At 39.0% G+C, this 18,232-nt stretch overlaps 1 protein-coding gene across 2 annotated transcripts in view; it reads right to left on the bottom strand.

The window, feature by feature from the left end:
* The window catches only part of LOC126198974 (RNA-binding protein 28), a 133,726-nt gene that overhangs the window by 61,921 nt on the left and 53,573 nt on the right, over window positions 1-18,232 (bottom strand). For both annotated transcript variants that reach the window (XM_049935634.1, XM_049935633.1), the window contains exons 5-6: window positions 13,257-13,353; window positions 12,971-13,164 (exon numbers count right to left, since the gene is read on the bottom strand). In XM_049935634.1, the coding sequence (XP_049791591.1) occupies window positions 12,971-13,164; window positions 13,257-13,353 (291 nt within the window). The remainder of the gene's footprint in view (window positions 1-12,970; window positions 13,165-13,256; window positions 13,354-18,232) is intronic.

Consider the following 18,232-nt stretch of genomic DNA (forward strand, 5'->3'; position numbering starts at 1 on the left):
TCCAGATCATGAAGATGTCATCAATAAATCTGTACCAAACTTTGCGTTGGCAGGCCTGGGTAACCAAGAAGACTTCCTCTAAGCGACCCATGAATAGGTTGGCGTACGAGGGGGCCATCCTGGTGCCCATGGCTGTTCCCTTTAATTGTTGGTATGTCTGGCCTTCGAAAGTGAAGAACTTGTGGGTCAGGATGAAGCTGGCTAAGGTAATGAGGAAAGAGGTTTTTGGTAGGGTGGCAGGTGATCGGCGTGAAAGGAAGTGCTCCATCACAGCGAGGCCCTGGACATGCGGAATATTTGTGTATAAGGAAGTGGCATCAATGGTTACAAGGATGGTTTCCGGGGGTAACAGACTGGGTAGGGATTCCAGGCGTTCGAGAAAGTGGTTGGTGTCTTTAATGAAGGATGGGAGACTGCATGTAATGGGTTGAAGGTGTTGATCTACGTAGGCAGAGATACGTTCTGTGGGGGCTTGGTAGCCAGCTACAATGGGACGGCCGGGATGACTGGGTTTGTGAATTTTAGGAAGAAGGTAGAAGGTAGGGGTGCGGGGTGTTGGTGGGGTCAGGAGGTTGATGGAGTCAGGTGAAAGGTTTTGTAGGGGGCCTAAGGTTCTGAGGATTCCTTGAAGCTCTGCCTGGACATCAGGAATGGGATTACCTTGGCAAACTTTGTATGTAGTGTGGTCTGAAAGCTGACGCAGTCCCTCAGTCACATACTCCCGACGATCAAGTACCACGGTCGTGGAACCCTTGTCCGCTGGAAGAATGACGATGGATCGGTCAGCCTTCAGATCACGGATAGCCTGGGCTTCAGCAGTGGTGATGTTGGGAAGAGGATTGAGGTTTTTTAAGAAGGATTGAGAGGCAAGGCTGGAAGTCAGAAATTCCTGGAAGGTTTGGAGAGGGTGATTTTGAGGAAGAGGGGGTGGGTTCCGCTGTGACGGAGGACGGAAATGTTCCAGGCAGGGTTCAATTTGGATAGTGTCTTGGGGAGTTGGACCATTCCCTTAAAACCCACATCCTTTCGTCTTTCCCTCTCCTTTCCTCTTTCCTGATGAAGCAACAGTTTGTTGCGAAAGCTTGAATTTCGTGTGTATGTTTGTGTGTCTGTCGACCTATAAGCACTTTCGTTTGGTAAGTCACATCATCTTTGTTTTTGATGATGTGACTTACCGAATGAAAGCGCTGGCAGGTCGATAGACACACAAACAAACACAAACACACACACAAAATTCAAGCTTTCGCAACAAACTGTTGCCTCATCAGGAAAGAGGGAAGGAGAGGGAAAGACGAGAGGATGTGGGTTTTAAGGGAGAGGGTAAGGAGTCATTCCAATCCCGGGAGCGGAAAGACTTACCTTAGGGGGAAAAAAGGACGGGTATACACTCGCACACACACACATATCCATCCACACATATACAGACACAAGCAGACCCCTAAGGTAAGTCTTTCCGCTCCCGGGATTGGAATGACTCCTTACCCTCTCCCCTAAAACCCACATCCTTTCGTCTTTCCCTCTCCTTCCCTCTTTCCTGATGAGGCAACAGTTTGTTGCGAAAGCTTGAATTTTGTGTGTGTGTTTGTGTTTGTTTGTGTGTCTATCGACCTGCCAGCGCTTTCGTTCGGTAAGTCACATCATCTTTATTGTTGTCTACTTTAGAATACGGCCTTTTGGCTAAAAGCTCACATGTTTAACAGTCTTTCTGTTGTACCCTGCCTGCGACTCAACATCTCCTCTATATGGTGAGTATCAATCTATCCTTTTCCTAATACTATCATTATTCCATTTTGGATTTTCCACTGTTTAATGTAAAGTAAAGTTTTATCTGCAAATTAACGTGTTCAAAAAGTACATGTCACAATGAGAACATGGTGTTGTTCGTGGTTTCTATATCTTCTTGGGATTAGTTGGTGAAAGTGCGGGGTGTATCAAAAAGAATCATCCGATTTAAAAAGAAAAAATCATAACTATTATGTTATTTGAGATGTGTGCATGAACAATGTACTGTTGGAAAGAGCAAACTCTTGAGTTTTACACTAGGTAGCATGAGTGTGCACCCACTCCAGTTCTAGAAAAATTTTGCTGGGACAACATAAAGCATTTTGTGTTCTACGTTTTGTGCAGTGCGAGTCAACAATAACTGTTCAGCGTGACTTTCATACTAGGTATAGTGTGGATCCTCCTACAGCACAGAGAATTAGATGATGGGATGAACAATTCTTAGAAACAGGTTGCTTGTGTAAAGACAAATTGCCGGGCCGTCCCCAAGTGTCTGACACAGCCATCAAATGCATCTGTCAGTTTCACAAGAAGTCCACAGAAATCCATTTGCCATGCAGCTTGACAGTTCAACATGCCCCCGATGTCTGTCTAGGGTGTGGTGCATTGGTGTTTACACATGGAAGTGCGGGAGTTTTTAAATCAAAGGATTAATGAACGATGGATCGGTCGCACTGGACCATATGATCCAGCCTTATAATACTGGCCTCCAAGCTCACCGGACCTGATTGTATGTGATTTTTTCTTGTGGGGGATTGTAAAAGACTGTTTATGTGCCTCCATTGCCAACAATAATGAATGAACTGAGACATCACATAACAGCAGCTGTGGAAGCTGTAACTTAAGTGTGGGAACAATTTGAATACCACACTGACATACACCGCGCACCTCAAGGGGGGCATACTGGACACCTATGAAAAGGTATGGCAAAAAAGAAAAAAAAAAAACTTTTTGAGTTCCCCATTCATCAAAAAACAAAATTCATTGTATATGTTTATTAGTTTCAGAAACACAGACATGCCAAATTGGATTATTCTTTTTGATACACCCTGTATTTCTGCATAGCTGGAATTTGTTACTTCTTACTATTACATTCTACAGTTGTGAAAATATCATTTTGACTCTTTTTTTGAACTTTTAACTTATCTACAAAAACTCTGCACAGAAAAATGTTAAATTTCTTGAATGTCTGATTTGAACTGCTGACCATTTGCAATAACTACTGCACCTTACTTGTACAATGTACACAAAAAAAGAGAAGGTAGAATGAAAATTAGCAGAACAGCAACAGCAACAACATTTCCTTATATACAACACAAGTCCACTATGCAGTACTGTGGAACTATATGTAAAATAGAGGAAAGGCAACCACTCACCTATAGCTGACTGATGTGTGGCGCATAGGAACATGCACCAGAAAACAGTCTTTATAGTATTTTCTGTTGTGTGTTTCTATGCACCGAACAGCATTCAGCTAAAGGTGACTGGTTGCCTTTCCTCTATATACTACATATTATTCCATTCAGGAATTTCTGCTGTTGTAGTACTGTACCTCTTTTAAACATGTTGTGTATAGTAAAGACAGACCTTAATCATATTTACACAAACCTTCATGTGATGGAGGTTGAGTGAATGACTAGTGTGCATTTTCCTTAAGTTTCCATATCTTTAGTGTCAACTATAGAAAGTGAAAGAGTTAAATTATCACAGGTACTTGTAGGTCTAATGTGTGCTAGTAGAGTCAAAGTCAATTCTATGTTGCGGGTTTAATTACGTCATGCCTATGTGAATGTTACAATGTGATACTTTTTGATAACATCTTGTGGAGAGGAAGTGGATTACTGAATAAAAAAAAATATAGGATGGCATTTCAAATTTCAAAACAAGTTACAAGAATGGCAGTCATTCTGATTAATCCAGAATGAGATTTTCACTCTGCAGCGGAGTGTGCACTGATATGAAACTTCCTGGCACATTAAAACTGTGTGCCAGACCGAGACTCGAATTCGGGACCTTTGCCTTTCGTAGGCAATTGCTCTACCATCTGAGCCACCCAAGCATGACTCACGACCTGTCCTCACAGCTTCAATTCTGCCAGTACCTCATCTCCTACCTTCCAAACTTCACAGAAGCTTCTGTGAAGTTTGGAAGGTAGGAGACGAGGTTGGTTGTTGGAATATCATGATAGACAACGTCTTTAATGCATCCCCAAAGAAACAAAAAGTCCTGTGGATTTAAATCAGGAGACCCAGCAGGCCGAGTATCTGTTCCTGCTCGACCAATCCATCTGGTAGGATATCTTCGGTTCAGAACACAACTTGCATGCAAGGCATGTGCTGGACATCCATCATGTTGATACCACATAAGCATTCTGGTTCTTAGCGGCACTTCATCCAGAAGAGGAGGAAGAATTTGTCTGAGGAAATTGGCATATGCTGTGCCATTTAGACTACCATTGATGAAATAAGGGACAATAATTGTAGTACCAAGCATCCCACACCAGACGTGTTAACTCTCCATTGAAACTGATGTTCCACCTGTCTGAGCCATCGTGGTTTGCCGCTGGACTGATAATGCAAGTTCCTTGTATTTACCTGTCTTTTGTTTGAGAAGGAACACTCAATGAGTAAATAGAACATTGGAGAAGAAGTTCTGGTTGGCGAGGATTTGCTGCTGTGCCCACTGACAGAACTGTACGTGATTCTGGAAATCATTCCCATGCCATTCTTGGTGTAGGTGCACATAGTAAGGATGGAACCAGTGACGTGTAAGAATAAGTGTACACTGGTTTTAGGAATGCCAATCTCGTGTTCAAGTTGTCGTCTGCTCACATGTGGATTCATAGCAACGGAAGCGAGAACAATAACTTTGGCAACTGTGTCTGTGTGAGTGCTACGACAATTGCATTGTCGTGGATTGAAACTTCCTGTTTCCTGAAGCATTGCAACAAGACGAGAAAACATCCGTTGGGAAGGTGGGTTCTTGTCAGCATATCGCTCTCTGTACAGATCCGCTGCCTGCGCAGCATTTCGCCTACCTTCAACAACACCAATAAAAGAAACGTTATGTCAATGCAGTTTGTATGAAGCAAAGCCTTTACTGTATGCCTACTCTACACAACAGTACTTAGAAAGACTAAACTACTGTACTATATTTACCCGTATATAAGAAAACAGTATTGCAATTACTGTTCTGTTAACTTACATTTCCCATATATGAGTAGCATTTCTACCTTCTCTTCGCTGGTGTACATTCTACTCACACAACTCTTCAACTGACGATGATTGACAGAATGACGGGTGTGCATTCTACTTATGTTTACATTTGTCCTCTGTCAACGTCGGCACGTGGATGTGTTCCATTACCCCGAGTACCTGCACTAAGTGCTGAGAGTGTCAACGCAAATGTTGTGTTATATAATCAATAACATTGTGTTTCAGTGAATGGTACACTGTGATACATTTTTGAGTATGTTTCTAGGATAGGAAATGAATTACCGAATAAAAAATACAGGGTGCCATTTAAAAAAACCATACCGCTGTTCATATCCTTGTAAAAAATAAAGTTACAACGAAGACAATCATGCTGATTGATGTCCCACTGACGGCTAAAGAACATTTGCTTGAAACATTTTGTAATTTGCACCTGGAGAAACATTTATTTAGGGTGGTCAAGATAATGTGGCACCTTGGTCATAACGTCAACAGCCTCGCAGTACATTTTCTCCCTTACTTTTTTTTTTTTTCAACAATCAATCACAGTTTGAAAACAATAACAACATTAATAAGTACAGTAATACCCTGACTAATGTTACCCCACATTTTATACAAACCCAAAGCTACACAATTTGTATGCTGAGTGCTGCACACATCCATCCTCCCGCACTGCCCACACAGTATTCAGCTTACAACAGTTTCAGATGTATTTTGTGAGGAATCATTTTATCCATTGATTCTAAATATGTTATCCACACAAAGCAGGCCTGATTCATTTGCAGCAAATATGAAAAGAAAATTATTATATCTGGAGTGTAAACTTAATACTATCAAAGACTTTGATTCAGAAATTAAAATTGTTGAACTGGCAAAGAAGTTTGATCTACAGTCAGAAAAACTGTAAAAGGTAGAGAAAAAAAATCTCAACACTGTGAAAAATACTTAGTCTTTGAATTCAAGAATTATTCATAAATGTTATGGTATTATGGTTCAGATGGAAACAATGATAAAATTAAAGTGTGGTAATCAAGCAAGGGTGAAAAACTGTCCTGCTGATCATAACAGCGTATTCTCTCAAACCAAGCTTTTTTTTAGAGACTGAAAAAAGAAGCTGGGGAGGCAGCCAAAGATGAAATGTTAAAAGCTAGTAATGATTGGGTTTGGCCATTCTGAAGCCATCATAATTAGGGTGGCATTGCAGAAACTGCAGAGACGGCAAGTGCTGATGAAGAGAATGTGTCACTCTATTCAGAGAAACTCAAGGCAGTGACAGAAGAAACTGGCTATACCAGCCAACATATTCAAAGTAGATGAAACTCGACTGTTCTGGAAGAAGACGCATAAAATAACTTTTATTGCACTTGAAAAGAAAAGCTTTCCAGGGTTTTAAAACAACCACAAATCAACTGATGGTTATAGCTGATGCGAATGCAGCTGGTGATTGTAAATTGAAACTTCTCTTAGAATATCACTCAGAAAACCCAAGAGTTGAAGATGGGTTGCCCATGATTTGTAAGTCAAATGCTAAAGCTTGGGTGACAGCTCCCCTGTCTGAGGATTAGTTTGGTCTTCACTTCATAGCTAAAGTTGAACATTATTGCCAATTAAAATGAATCCCATTTAAAGTGATGATATTAATGGACAACACACCAGGTCTTTCTCCTGTAACTCTAATTAATTTCAACCCAGATGTGAAAGCTGTATTTTTACCACCAAATACAATAAGCTTCCTACAAACTGATGGACCATACACTATTTAAAGCTTACGAAAGTGAGATGATCATATGCGCATCTACATGAAGCTATGAGACAGAACAATGAGCTCTCTGTTAAAGGCTTTCGGAAGCAATTCTACGTTTTAAATGCCATGGGAATTGTAGGACAATCTTGGAATTAAATGTCACAAAAAACTTTAAATGGCATCTGGAAGAGACAGTGTCTTCCCCGGCCTCCCTTCTACACTGAAACACATGGGAATTAATACTAGATGCTGATCAGTTTGATAATGTGATTGAAGAAATGGTCGATCTTGCCACACAATTAAATTTAGAGGTGGATGGTGATGACATTCAAGAAGTGTTGGATTCACACAATCAGGTGCTGACAACTGATGAGCTTATAGAAATGTGTGAGAAAGTGCACAACATTGAACAACCTGGTTCTTTAGGCCCATTCCAATCAGAAGATCAAATGACGGCTTCAAACTTGTCAAAAGACCTCAGTTCAATTGAAAAAGGTTACAAATTTTAGAAAAAACAGACTCCAACAAAACGCGAATTTCTGCTACGAAATGGGGAATAAAAAATTTAGTAGCAGGCTACAAGGAAATGTTGCGTGAGAAGGACGATGCTTTAGATTTTATGAAACCTTCTAGAGCACGACGACTTCTGTTTACATTGCTGCAATGCATAATACTGTAATGTAATATAATTTTTTATATTGTTGAACATTATATTAAACATTTATCTCCTAATATAAATTGTCTTCTTTAGTCCCTGGTCTCAACTGAACACAATTTGTAGGTATTTATATGCAAAATTGGACTTCAACATACAAATTCAACTTACACAGTTATTGCTTGGTCCCATTTATCAAGTATGTATAAGGTATGGAGGAATGACTCACACTATCCATCACTCAGACGTAGTGCGGCACTGAAAGAAGTCGGAACACTGTTACAGAAGCAACAAAAAAAGCATGCTGAATTTAAAAGAACGAAAAATCCCATGATAGGCAAAGTTCTACAGGCGCTAAACCCAAAGAGGTTCTGGTCATACGTAAAGTACACCAGCGACAAGATGCAATCGATACCTTCACTGCAAGATAACAATGGTGATGTCACTGATGACAGAGCAACTGAAATAGAGCTACTAAAAACAGTTTTCCGAAACTCACAAAAGAAGACAAAGTTGATATTACAAAAATCGAATCAAGAACAACAAGCAGCACGAGTAACTCAGAAGTAGATATCCTCGGTGTAGGAAGCAGCTTACATTACTTAATGAAGTCACGTTTTCGCATCCAGATAGTATACCAATTAGGTTTCTTTCCAAAGATGCTGATACAATAGTCCTGTACTTAGCAATCATATATAACAGCTCGCCTGACGAATTATCCATACCAAAAGACTGGAAAGCTGCACAGGTCACACCAATAATCAAGAAATGGAGTTGGAGTAACCTGATGAGTTACATACCCATTCTACTGACATCAATTTGCAGTAGGTTTTTGGAACATGTACTGTGTTCGAACATTATGAATTGTTTCAAAGGAAATGGTCTGTTGACACAAAGTCAGTATGAATTCAAAAAATATCATTCTTGTGAAACACAAGCAGCTCTTCATTCACATGAAGTAATGAATGCTATTAAGAGGGTTTGTCAAAAAGGTTCCATATTTTTAGATTTGCATAACGCTTTCGACATAGTTCCTCACAAGCATCTTCTCATCAAATTGCAAGCCTATGGAGTATCGCCCTAAATGTGTGACTGGGTTTGTGATTTTCTGCCAGAAATATCACAGTTCAGAGTAACTGATGGAAAATCATCAAGTAAAACAGAAGTAATATCTGGCATTCACCAAGAAAGTGTTATGGGCCCTATGCTGTTCCTCGTCTACATAAATGACATAGAAGATTATCTGAGCTGCCTTCTTAGATTGTTTGCAGATGATGTAAAGTAATCAAATGATCAAAACCAATTGCAAGATTATTTAGACAAGATATCTGTATGGTGCAAAAAGTAGCAGTTCACTGTATATAAAGAAAAGCATATACTTAAAAAAAAATTTAAGAAAAAAAAAAATAAAAAGAAAAATTACTAGAAGCAATCCACCAAATTTTGGTCACACAATATGTGTAAAATTCAACTAAATACTTGAGGGTTACAATTAGTGATGCTTTTATATAAATACTTAGGGGTTATAATTATGATTAACTTCAATTGCAATGATCTCATACATGATGTTGAGAGTAAAGCAAACCAAAGACTGTGATCTATTGGCAGAACACTTAGAAAGTGCAGCAGGTCTACTAAAGAGACTGCTTAGACTACACTTGTCCACCCTCTTCCGGAGTACTGCCGTGCATTGTGGGACCCGCTTCAGATAGGACTGACAGAGGACATCAAAAAAGTTCAAAGAAGGGCAGCTTATTTCGTATTACTGCGGATTAGGGGAGAGAGTGGCAAGGACATAATGCATGAATTGGGGTGGCAATCATTAAAACAAAGGTGTTTTTCATTACTACTAATCTCCTCATGAAATTTCAAGCACCAACTTCCTCCTCTGACTGATAAAGTATTCTGTTGGCACCCGCCTACATAGAGAGACATAAGAGAAATCAGAGTTTACACAGAAAGATTTAAGTGCTCATTTTTTCCATGCATTCTTCACAAACAGAACAGTAGAGAAACAGCTTGAAGGAGGTTTGAGGAACTTAACTGTAATTTGGAGGTTAATAAAGTAGATGTAGACACGAGATATTCAGCCATAAAAATCTTTGACCACATACCCTGGGTGCAAAGAATTTAATTTGTTTTAAAATTCATTTCAAACACAAACTGAAATCATATCTGCTTCACACCTCCTCCTACTCCATACAAGAATTTATGAATGTGTAGTAATATGATGTGTGTGTGTGTGTGTGTGTGTGTGTGTGTGTGTGTGTGTGTGTGTGTAAAAGAGAAAGGGGGAGAGAGAGAGAGAGAGAGAGAGAAAGAGAGAGAATGATCACAGATAAGATACATCGAAAAAATGGGACAAGTGTGAGTAGGACTCGTGCACTGTGGGTTCCATACAATCTCAGTTTTGCAAGTAGACAGTTTATCCATTTCAGGAATAGAGGATCTTAACTATTTTAGTCTGTTATCGACATCTGATACCGGCAAGATATCAGTGACAGGGATTCCAAGACTTTCAAAAATATTTTAATTTCAAGTATGAAGTAAGATAACAACTATTTTAGTCTGTTATTGACATCTGATACTGGCAAGATATCAGTGAGAGGGATTCCAAGACTTTCAAGAATATTTTAATTTCAAGTTTGAAGTAAGATAACAAATAACAAAAGAAATATTCTTTTCACAAGAAATAATTACAAATTAACAATTTTCTGATTTTTTTTCCTTTACTTGTGCTGTGAAACCTTTCTTCTTGTGAAATTTCTTGAGTCTACATCAGGGGAGTACCCTCTAGGTTTTAATGAGTAAGTTTGTGGGTATCAAAGCATGTGACATAAATGGCCATAGCGTTTGACTGCATGAATTTAGAAGCTTCACATTTTTTCTCTGCTAAGGAACCCAAGCTCTTCATATGTGACATAAATTTCAACTAGATATGTCTATCCGTTCCTGAGAAACGGGGTTTTGAACAGTTGAACAGACAGACAGACAGACAAAAATACAACATAGTGACCCTAGAATGGTTCCGATTTTACTGATTGAGATACGGAACCCGAAAAAGAGAGAGGGGGGGGGGGGGGGGAGAGGAGGAGAAAAAGGAGGAGGAGGAGAAAAAGAAGGAGTAAGAGGAGGAGAGGAAGAAGAAGAAAGAAAATCTTAATAAATGATTTAAATGGACAGCATGTTGCTATATTTTGCACTGAGAAAGTGAGTCATAATTGTAAAATTGACTTGTTCCATATCAATGCGAGAGTTTACAATTTTGATGCATAGAATACGCAAATAACTAACAAACTAACTAGCTAACCAACTGACTTACTTGAACACTAGCAAATATTTCAGCTTCTGTAGAGGGCACTGTATATATCTGCCACATGACAGATGATTGTAGAATGTCTAATCTCATAGAGTCACCGAGCAGTGCCAGGAGAAAAGTACTCAGAGCCAGTGCCTCCTCCTTCTGGCAGAAGGGTTGAAGGGAAATGAATAGGGGAGAAGGTAAAGGACGAGCTAAGTTTAGAAAACAGGAAGAGTTACAAGAAATTCCCAGAACCCTTGGTCAGGGGAGACTTACTGGACTGAACCCAGCTAGTAAGTTTCCCTGATCCACGGTTCTGGGCAACTTTTCCGTAACACTTCTCATTTCCCAAATGTCACCACTCATTTTCCGTGATCTATCTTCCTTTCCCTTCAACCCTGATGCCAGAAGAAGGAGCCACTAGCTCTGAAAATTTGCACATTAGTATATCTTTTATACAGTTTTCTTCTACTGTCACCTGGTGAACATTTTTTTTTATCTATCCATTTTATATCATATTTTCAAATACTGAGTATTTTCACTGATATAATGTTGTATAGTGCCAGTTTGATTCATTACTGTTTTTGCTATAGGTACAGTAGCTGTATATTTTGGATTAGCTGTCAGCCTTTGAATTTCATATTTCTTGTTTATCATTAAGAGATCACACAAGACCTTTTTCTGGATTGCATCTTTCAGTATATTTACAGAAATGTCAATGAACTGAACACTCTTAGGATGTTATTCATCTCACAAGCCATCTGGGTAAATCTAACAACAGTGATGTTTTGTAATGAAGCACCAATTGTTTCACTTTTAAGAATAATTTCCTTACCATTCAGTGCATCTCTATATGTGTAAAACTTATTAAACCAAACCATTCTTCCAGAGGCTCTTCTGGCAACTGGCACACTCTGACAGTAGCTTTGGGTCCTCGTCTGTGTAGTTTTCACTTGCGGACACGAAGTAAATCATGCTAAACCAAGGCTCTAGCTTGGGACCTGTTACTTTCGCAGTCCTTTTTAAGGCAATGAAAGGAAGTAGCATTGTCTTGAGAAAGCAAGATGTTGTGATTGTGGTATCTGTAGCATTTTCAAGTATTCATCTTCTTATTCCTTGAAGCTTTTACTTGACATTGCAGTAATTAAACTAATTTTTAAGAGTAATTTTGCAATCATCAAGATTCCAACATTTAAGCACTGTGCTATACCGTGAGACTTGTTGCCTCATACGCTCCTGTTTCAAGAGGCACAGACTTACAATAATGAATCTTTCTCACTCTCATATGATCTTGTAAGTTGGTATGAACAGAGAGTGTATTTGAGCACAAGCATTGGTACTGAGACTAATCTCCTTTACTAGTTGATTGTGGTATCTGTAGCATTTTCAAGTATTCATCTTCTTATTTCTTGAAGCTTTTACTTGACATTGCAGTAATTAAACTAATTTTTAAGAGTAATTTTGCAATCATCAAGATTCAAACATTTAAGCACTGTGCTATACCGTGAGACTTGTTGCCTCATACGCTCCTGTTTCAAGAGGCACAGACTTACAATAATGAATCTTTCTCACTCTCATGTGATCTTGTAAGTTGGTATGAACAGAGAGTGTATTTGAGCACAAGCATTGGTACTGAGACTAATCTCCTTTACTAGTTTCCATACTATAGTAGCACATTCTTCAAACTGATGAAGCAAACCAAATGGAGTGAGAACCACTCTTGAGGCTTAAGTTATCAGTTATGTTATCTTCCAAATCATATGAATACTATAAAGCGATACAGGACTATTCTCCAAGAGCCAATTTAACACTGTACTCCTAGAACCAATTTAACACTATTCTCCAAGAACCGACCTTTTATCACCTCTTGAGAAAAAGAGTACTACACTCTTTTTCTTTTTTCTTCCACTGTGACATCTGCTGACATTAACTGATCAACAGAACTCTCACCTAGATAGTGACTTACGCAGTTGGAGTCTCACATATCAAGAGTAACTTAGCAGCTATTTTATATGCCAAAAATCATCAGCCCTGTCACAATTTTTGAGATACACCTATTGTTATGCATGTGTCAATTTGCTTTTCCCAATTCAAACAAGATATTACTTTTTAAAAGCTAAGTGAAATACCTGGCCAATACTCCATAACAATATACAGTTGGAAAAGTGAGGTATATCTAGGGACAATGAACTTTTCCCTCGTTTAGATGTAGCCTGCTAATTAAATACAGGAGGCAAAAAACATTAACAGGTTAATAAACTACATTTCACACTCACCTTAAATGAGAGATTCCTAACTATCAATCTTCCCTTTTTCTTTGGACGTTTTTCCATCTTCCTTTTTTTCTTCTCTTTTTTAAATGATTCACTATTTTCATTTTTTATTTCATCTGTAGTGTTCCTGACATCCATTTTACTATCTGATGATTCATGCTCCTGCTTGAATCCTTCTGTATTGGTTATGAAATTTCCTGTTTTGGGGAAACAAAAACATAGAGATAGGTACATATTTTAATTAATCTGTATATTTACTGGATGAGATAAAAATAATGCTGGAACCAACCTGCTTCATCCTGTTCAATTTTAGGAGAATATTGCTGACTTTTCACTGTTGAATTTGACATATTTTTGGTATGGAGATCATAACTCTTATTTTTCTTCTGTGAAAAGAAATCATCTTGCATAAGAGTGTGTTATACGCACAATACCATTATGACAATCAGGAGACCACACAAGGAGTTTTCATAATATTGTAGAGTGTCAAACTGCTGGCCAAGTGCAACAGACTTTATAGCTTTATTTTGTCAATTACTAATTACATATACAAAGAGAATAAGCATCAAATAACTTTATAACAATAACAGAAACTCAAGAATGGAATAACACATAAAAAAAGGAAAGGCAATCACTCACCTACAGCTGACTGATGTGGCACATAGTAACAAGTAATAAAACATAGTATTTGCATTAGCTTTCAAGTTCTTGCTCTTTCTCTAGCATAAGTACACACATTCACAAACACAGACACACAGATCCCCAAATGCAACTGCAACACTAACTGTTGATTATTGATAGCCGTTGCCTGGACAGATGGAAGTAGGGCGGGAGTAGGGAAGAACGCGTGAGGCAAGGAGTTGGTAGCTGGACAGCGTGAGGCAGGTACCACGACAGATGACTCAGGAGCTGCACAACAATATGAGAGGAGTTTAGAGGTAGAGCATTTAAGAGGTAGAAAAAGGGAGAGGGGGGAGTGGGGGAGAAAAGGAGAAAGGGAGGGAAGGAGGAGGGGAGAGAGAGGGAGGGAGAATGCCCAGATGGGGCGGCGAAAGGCTGTACAAGGTATAATCAACAGCCAGCCTTGTGTGTGTGTGTGTGTGTGTGTATTTTTACTAGAAAAACAGCTAGAGCTTGAGCTTGAAAGCTGGTGTAAATACTGTTTTCTATTGTATTTTTCTATGCACCACATGTCAGTCAGCTACAGTTGAGAGGTTGCCTTTCCTTTATTTTTACATATTATCCCACAAAATAACTTTGAATTAGTAACGCATTAAGATGATCAAAATATTTTAAATACACTGACACTGACACATACATATGTATTTAAATTGTAATTCAAATCAGGAAACACACACACACACACACACACACACACACACACAGAGCTCTCCGTGTGTTGCAGTTATGTATATGAGTAGCATCCATCTGTACCCCCACCCCCACAATGCACATATATCTGTGTGTTGCAGCCCTGTATATGAGGCGAGGAAAAGGTTGGTCAGGAGAAGTAATAATCACAAACTCCAGGAAATGGGAGGGGGAAGCAGGAGATGGAGCTGGTTTGAGAACGGACGGGAAATCAACTCTGTGCCACACATACAGAAACTAAGTAGTAAAACTTGCAGTTAGTCACAGTTTGGCAATAGCCAGGCATGCTCACATATAATGTTATACAATACTTACACTTACCAGGGCACTTTCACTTACTGCGTACGTATCATCAGATACAATCTGCCTATTACAAAACTACAATAGGAATTGCTGGATGAGTCATTGGGCTAGATCTTACACCTGTCTCATCTACAGGGGAATGATTCTTGGAGTGCAAGTTTGGAAGCAGGTGTGTCATAGGGGTGGACATTGTGTGAGGTGGATGTAGTATTAAATTTTACTTTAGGGAATACAGGTAGAGGTAGGATACCATTCATTTCAGGGCATAACCAGAGTATCTGTAGACCTGGCAAGGTATGCAGATCAACAATTCATGACCTGGGTGGCACTGGATGATGAGAAATGTACTGGTCAGAGCCTGGGTCATAGTAGCGATGGGTTTGGTAAGAAACAGTAACACTCAATTTCTAGATAATACTAACTGTGACAAGTGAGGTTAGATTCAAATCACTGACCACCAAATTCAATAATACTTCCTAACATCACAGTTGAAGACACAGGGACAAAAAAATGGAGCAGTGAAAGCAGGTCCATTAAATTAATATAGATAGCAACAGGCTTCAGTTTTGCAAATTTAACAGTTAGAGAGATCATAAAAATCATTAGGTAACCGAAAAACATTAATTCTTGTGGCTATGGTTTTGTGACAAGTAAAATATATTGTAATCTTGAATGTCATATTGAGCCTTTGAGATATGTATAGTATGAAAATTTGTGTTCTACTCTAATTCACAAGTCACTCTAATGATCTGTAAACTCATTCAAGGAAATACATGTTCGTAAAAGGAAAGTAGTGGGCGTGCTTTTTTGTAATGTGAGTAGTTATCTTCTTTTGGTCCAATAACAGCTGCAGAACATGAAGTAGTCAAGCCTTTCCTTGGCCATACATGGGATCTCAGAGGTACTGATTAACAGGACCTCTACTTCAAGAGAATTGACTATCGTGATTAAAAGAAAAAGGTAAATACGCTAGATACTACGTCAAGTGACAGATCTCATGAAGTGTTTTGACTCATCTTCAGTTACAAGGAGGGAGTCAGCAGCTACATAAAACCCTAAACCATTAAGAAGAACACTTCATTTGGCTTCCAGTGTACGGGACATGGAGCATTAAGCAAAAGGAAGCAAATAAAGAACTATAAATTTACAAAATCTTGAAATTCAATGAGTGATAAATTACAGTGTTGCTAAGAGCAAAAGGGTTTAAACAGAAGGAAAAACTATAAGTGAATGGGTGTAGGTATATTGTCAAAACTCAGCAATGATCTGTTAAGAAGAGAGCGAAAGGAAATATCTGAACAAATCACGAAACCTGAAGTAAACAATGTCGACAGATGAATAAAAGAATGTTTTAAAAATGACAGAGTAATTTCTCAGTAGGTGTGGAGGAGAAGAATTTTTCGGCGGGTTCAGATAAGAAGATTTTGAATCCTGACATCGGTGGGTAGCTGAGCAACGTTGCAGGTATGCTGCTATACAACACAGAGCAGTCCACCTATCGCTGTGTTTGATACATTGGTTGCGCCAGGCGGGGCAAATCATTGCAGTATATCGCCACGTACATGCAGTTGCACAGGCTACAAGACGAGAGTGTGCAGTTCATTGGAAAGAGTAAACTGTTGAGAAAATACAGAAATCCACTTTGAAAACTTGTCTTCTAGACTGTGACAACATGTTTCAGTTTTCCCACATTTAAGAAAACTGTGCAGTAACAATTTATCAGAGTAATGTAGGGTGCAGTCCACTGCTTGTGGTCTCGTGGTAGTGTTCTCGCTTCCCTAGTGCAGGGTCCCAGGTTCGATTCCCGGTGGGGTCAGGGATTTACACCTGCCCTGAAATGAGTGGGTGTTGTTGTGTCATCATCATCATCATCATTTATCCCCATTATGGTCAGAGGAAGGCAATGGCAAACCACCTCCATTAGGACCTTGCCTAGTACAGCGGTGTGGGTCTCCTACATCAGTCCCCTGTGCTCTGTCAAGAAGCATAGAACTTCATTTCCAATAGAGGGTGCTTGATAGAGAATATTTTCCAGTCATTACTAGAAAAATTACTGCAGTGGCTCCAGAATGGTTTAAAGGTTTATTACAACAAATGTCTGATGATGAAATGAATTCTAGTTTTAAGAAAATATCTATCAAAATAGATTCAACAAATAATAAACTGTATGACACTAGAAATGAATTATCTGGCACTAGAAAGGAACTAGCTAACGAAGTAGAGTCTAAAATTAATGAATTGTCTGTCAAGGTAGAAAATACAAAAGAAGAACTAAACTTAGAGATAACAGAACCCATCAGACATGAAATAGAAGTTAAGTTAACTAACATTGCAACTATTTTGACCCATTTGCCTTAGCAGTTGAAGGATGAAATCAGTAACCAATGCAATTCAGTTTGTGAGGAAGTAAAAGAGCAAATCTCAGAGGCAATTAGTTTGTAACTATTTTAGAACAATGCAAAGAATTTGGTCACAATCTTTGATTGTATAAGGCATGTTATGTGATAATAAAAATTGAATTGAATTGAATTGAGACATAGTTAGCACACCTGAAACACTGTCTAATTTGGAGGAATGATTACCCGAATTTGTAAATTCTACCACACAAGAAAAATTAGAATCACTTAGTACTAACACTATTTCTAAGAAAGATACTGAAGAACACAAAAAGAATTGTCGCCCCTGAAGTTGGCTATAGGGAGTACTAAGCAGGAAAGCCATAAGAAGGCCGGTGTAAATAACCTTGTATTATCAAGTTGTTTATTAGAGGAGTTACAATTGGTAAGTAATATGAATTTATCAAAGTAACTTCCAAAATTCAAACTTGATTTTCACCATAGCTCAAATTTAAAGAAGGAAAAGGGCAAATATTTCAACATTACAGGCCTCCATGAACCATGGACCTTGCCGTTGGTGGGGAGGCTTGCGTGCCTCAGCGATACAGATGGCCGTACCATAGGTGCAACCACAACGGAGGGGTATCTGTTGAGAGGCCAGACAAACATGTGGTTCCTGAAGAGGGGCAGCAGCCTTTTCAGTAGTTGCAGGGGCAACAGTCTGGATGATTGACTCATCTGGCCTTGTAACATTAACCAAAACGGCCTTGCTGTGCTGGTACTGCGAACGGCTGAAAGCAAGGGGAAACTACAGCCGTAATTTTTCCCGAGGACATGCAGCTTTACAGTATGATTAACTGATGATGGCATCCTCTTGGGTAAAATATTCTGGAGGTAAAATAGTCCCCCATTCGGATCTCCGGGCGTGGACTATAAAGAGGACGTCGTTATCAGGAGAAAGAAAACTGGCGTTCTACGGATCGGAGCGTGGAATGTCAGATCCCTTAATCGGGCAGGTAGGTTAGAAAATTTAAAAAGGGAAATGGATAGGTTAAAGTTAGATATAGTGGGAATTAGTGAAGTTCGGTGGCAGGAGGAACAAGACTTTTGGTCGGGTGAATACAGGGTTATAAATACAAAATCAAATAGGGGTAATGCAGGAGTAGGTTTAATAATGAATAAACAAATAGGAGTGCGGGTTAGCTACTACAAACAGCATAGTGAACGCATTATTGTGGCCAAGATAGACACAAAG

Source organism: Schistocerca nitens, chromosome 8, assembly GCF_023898315.1.
Source record: "Schistocerca nitens isolate TAMUIC-IGC-003100 chromosome 8, iqSchNite1.1, whole genome shotgun sequence".
Lineage (NCBI taxonomy): Eukaryota > Metazoa > Arthropoda > Insecta > Orthoptera > Acrididae > Schistocerca > Schistocerca nitens.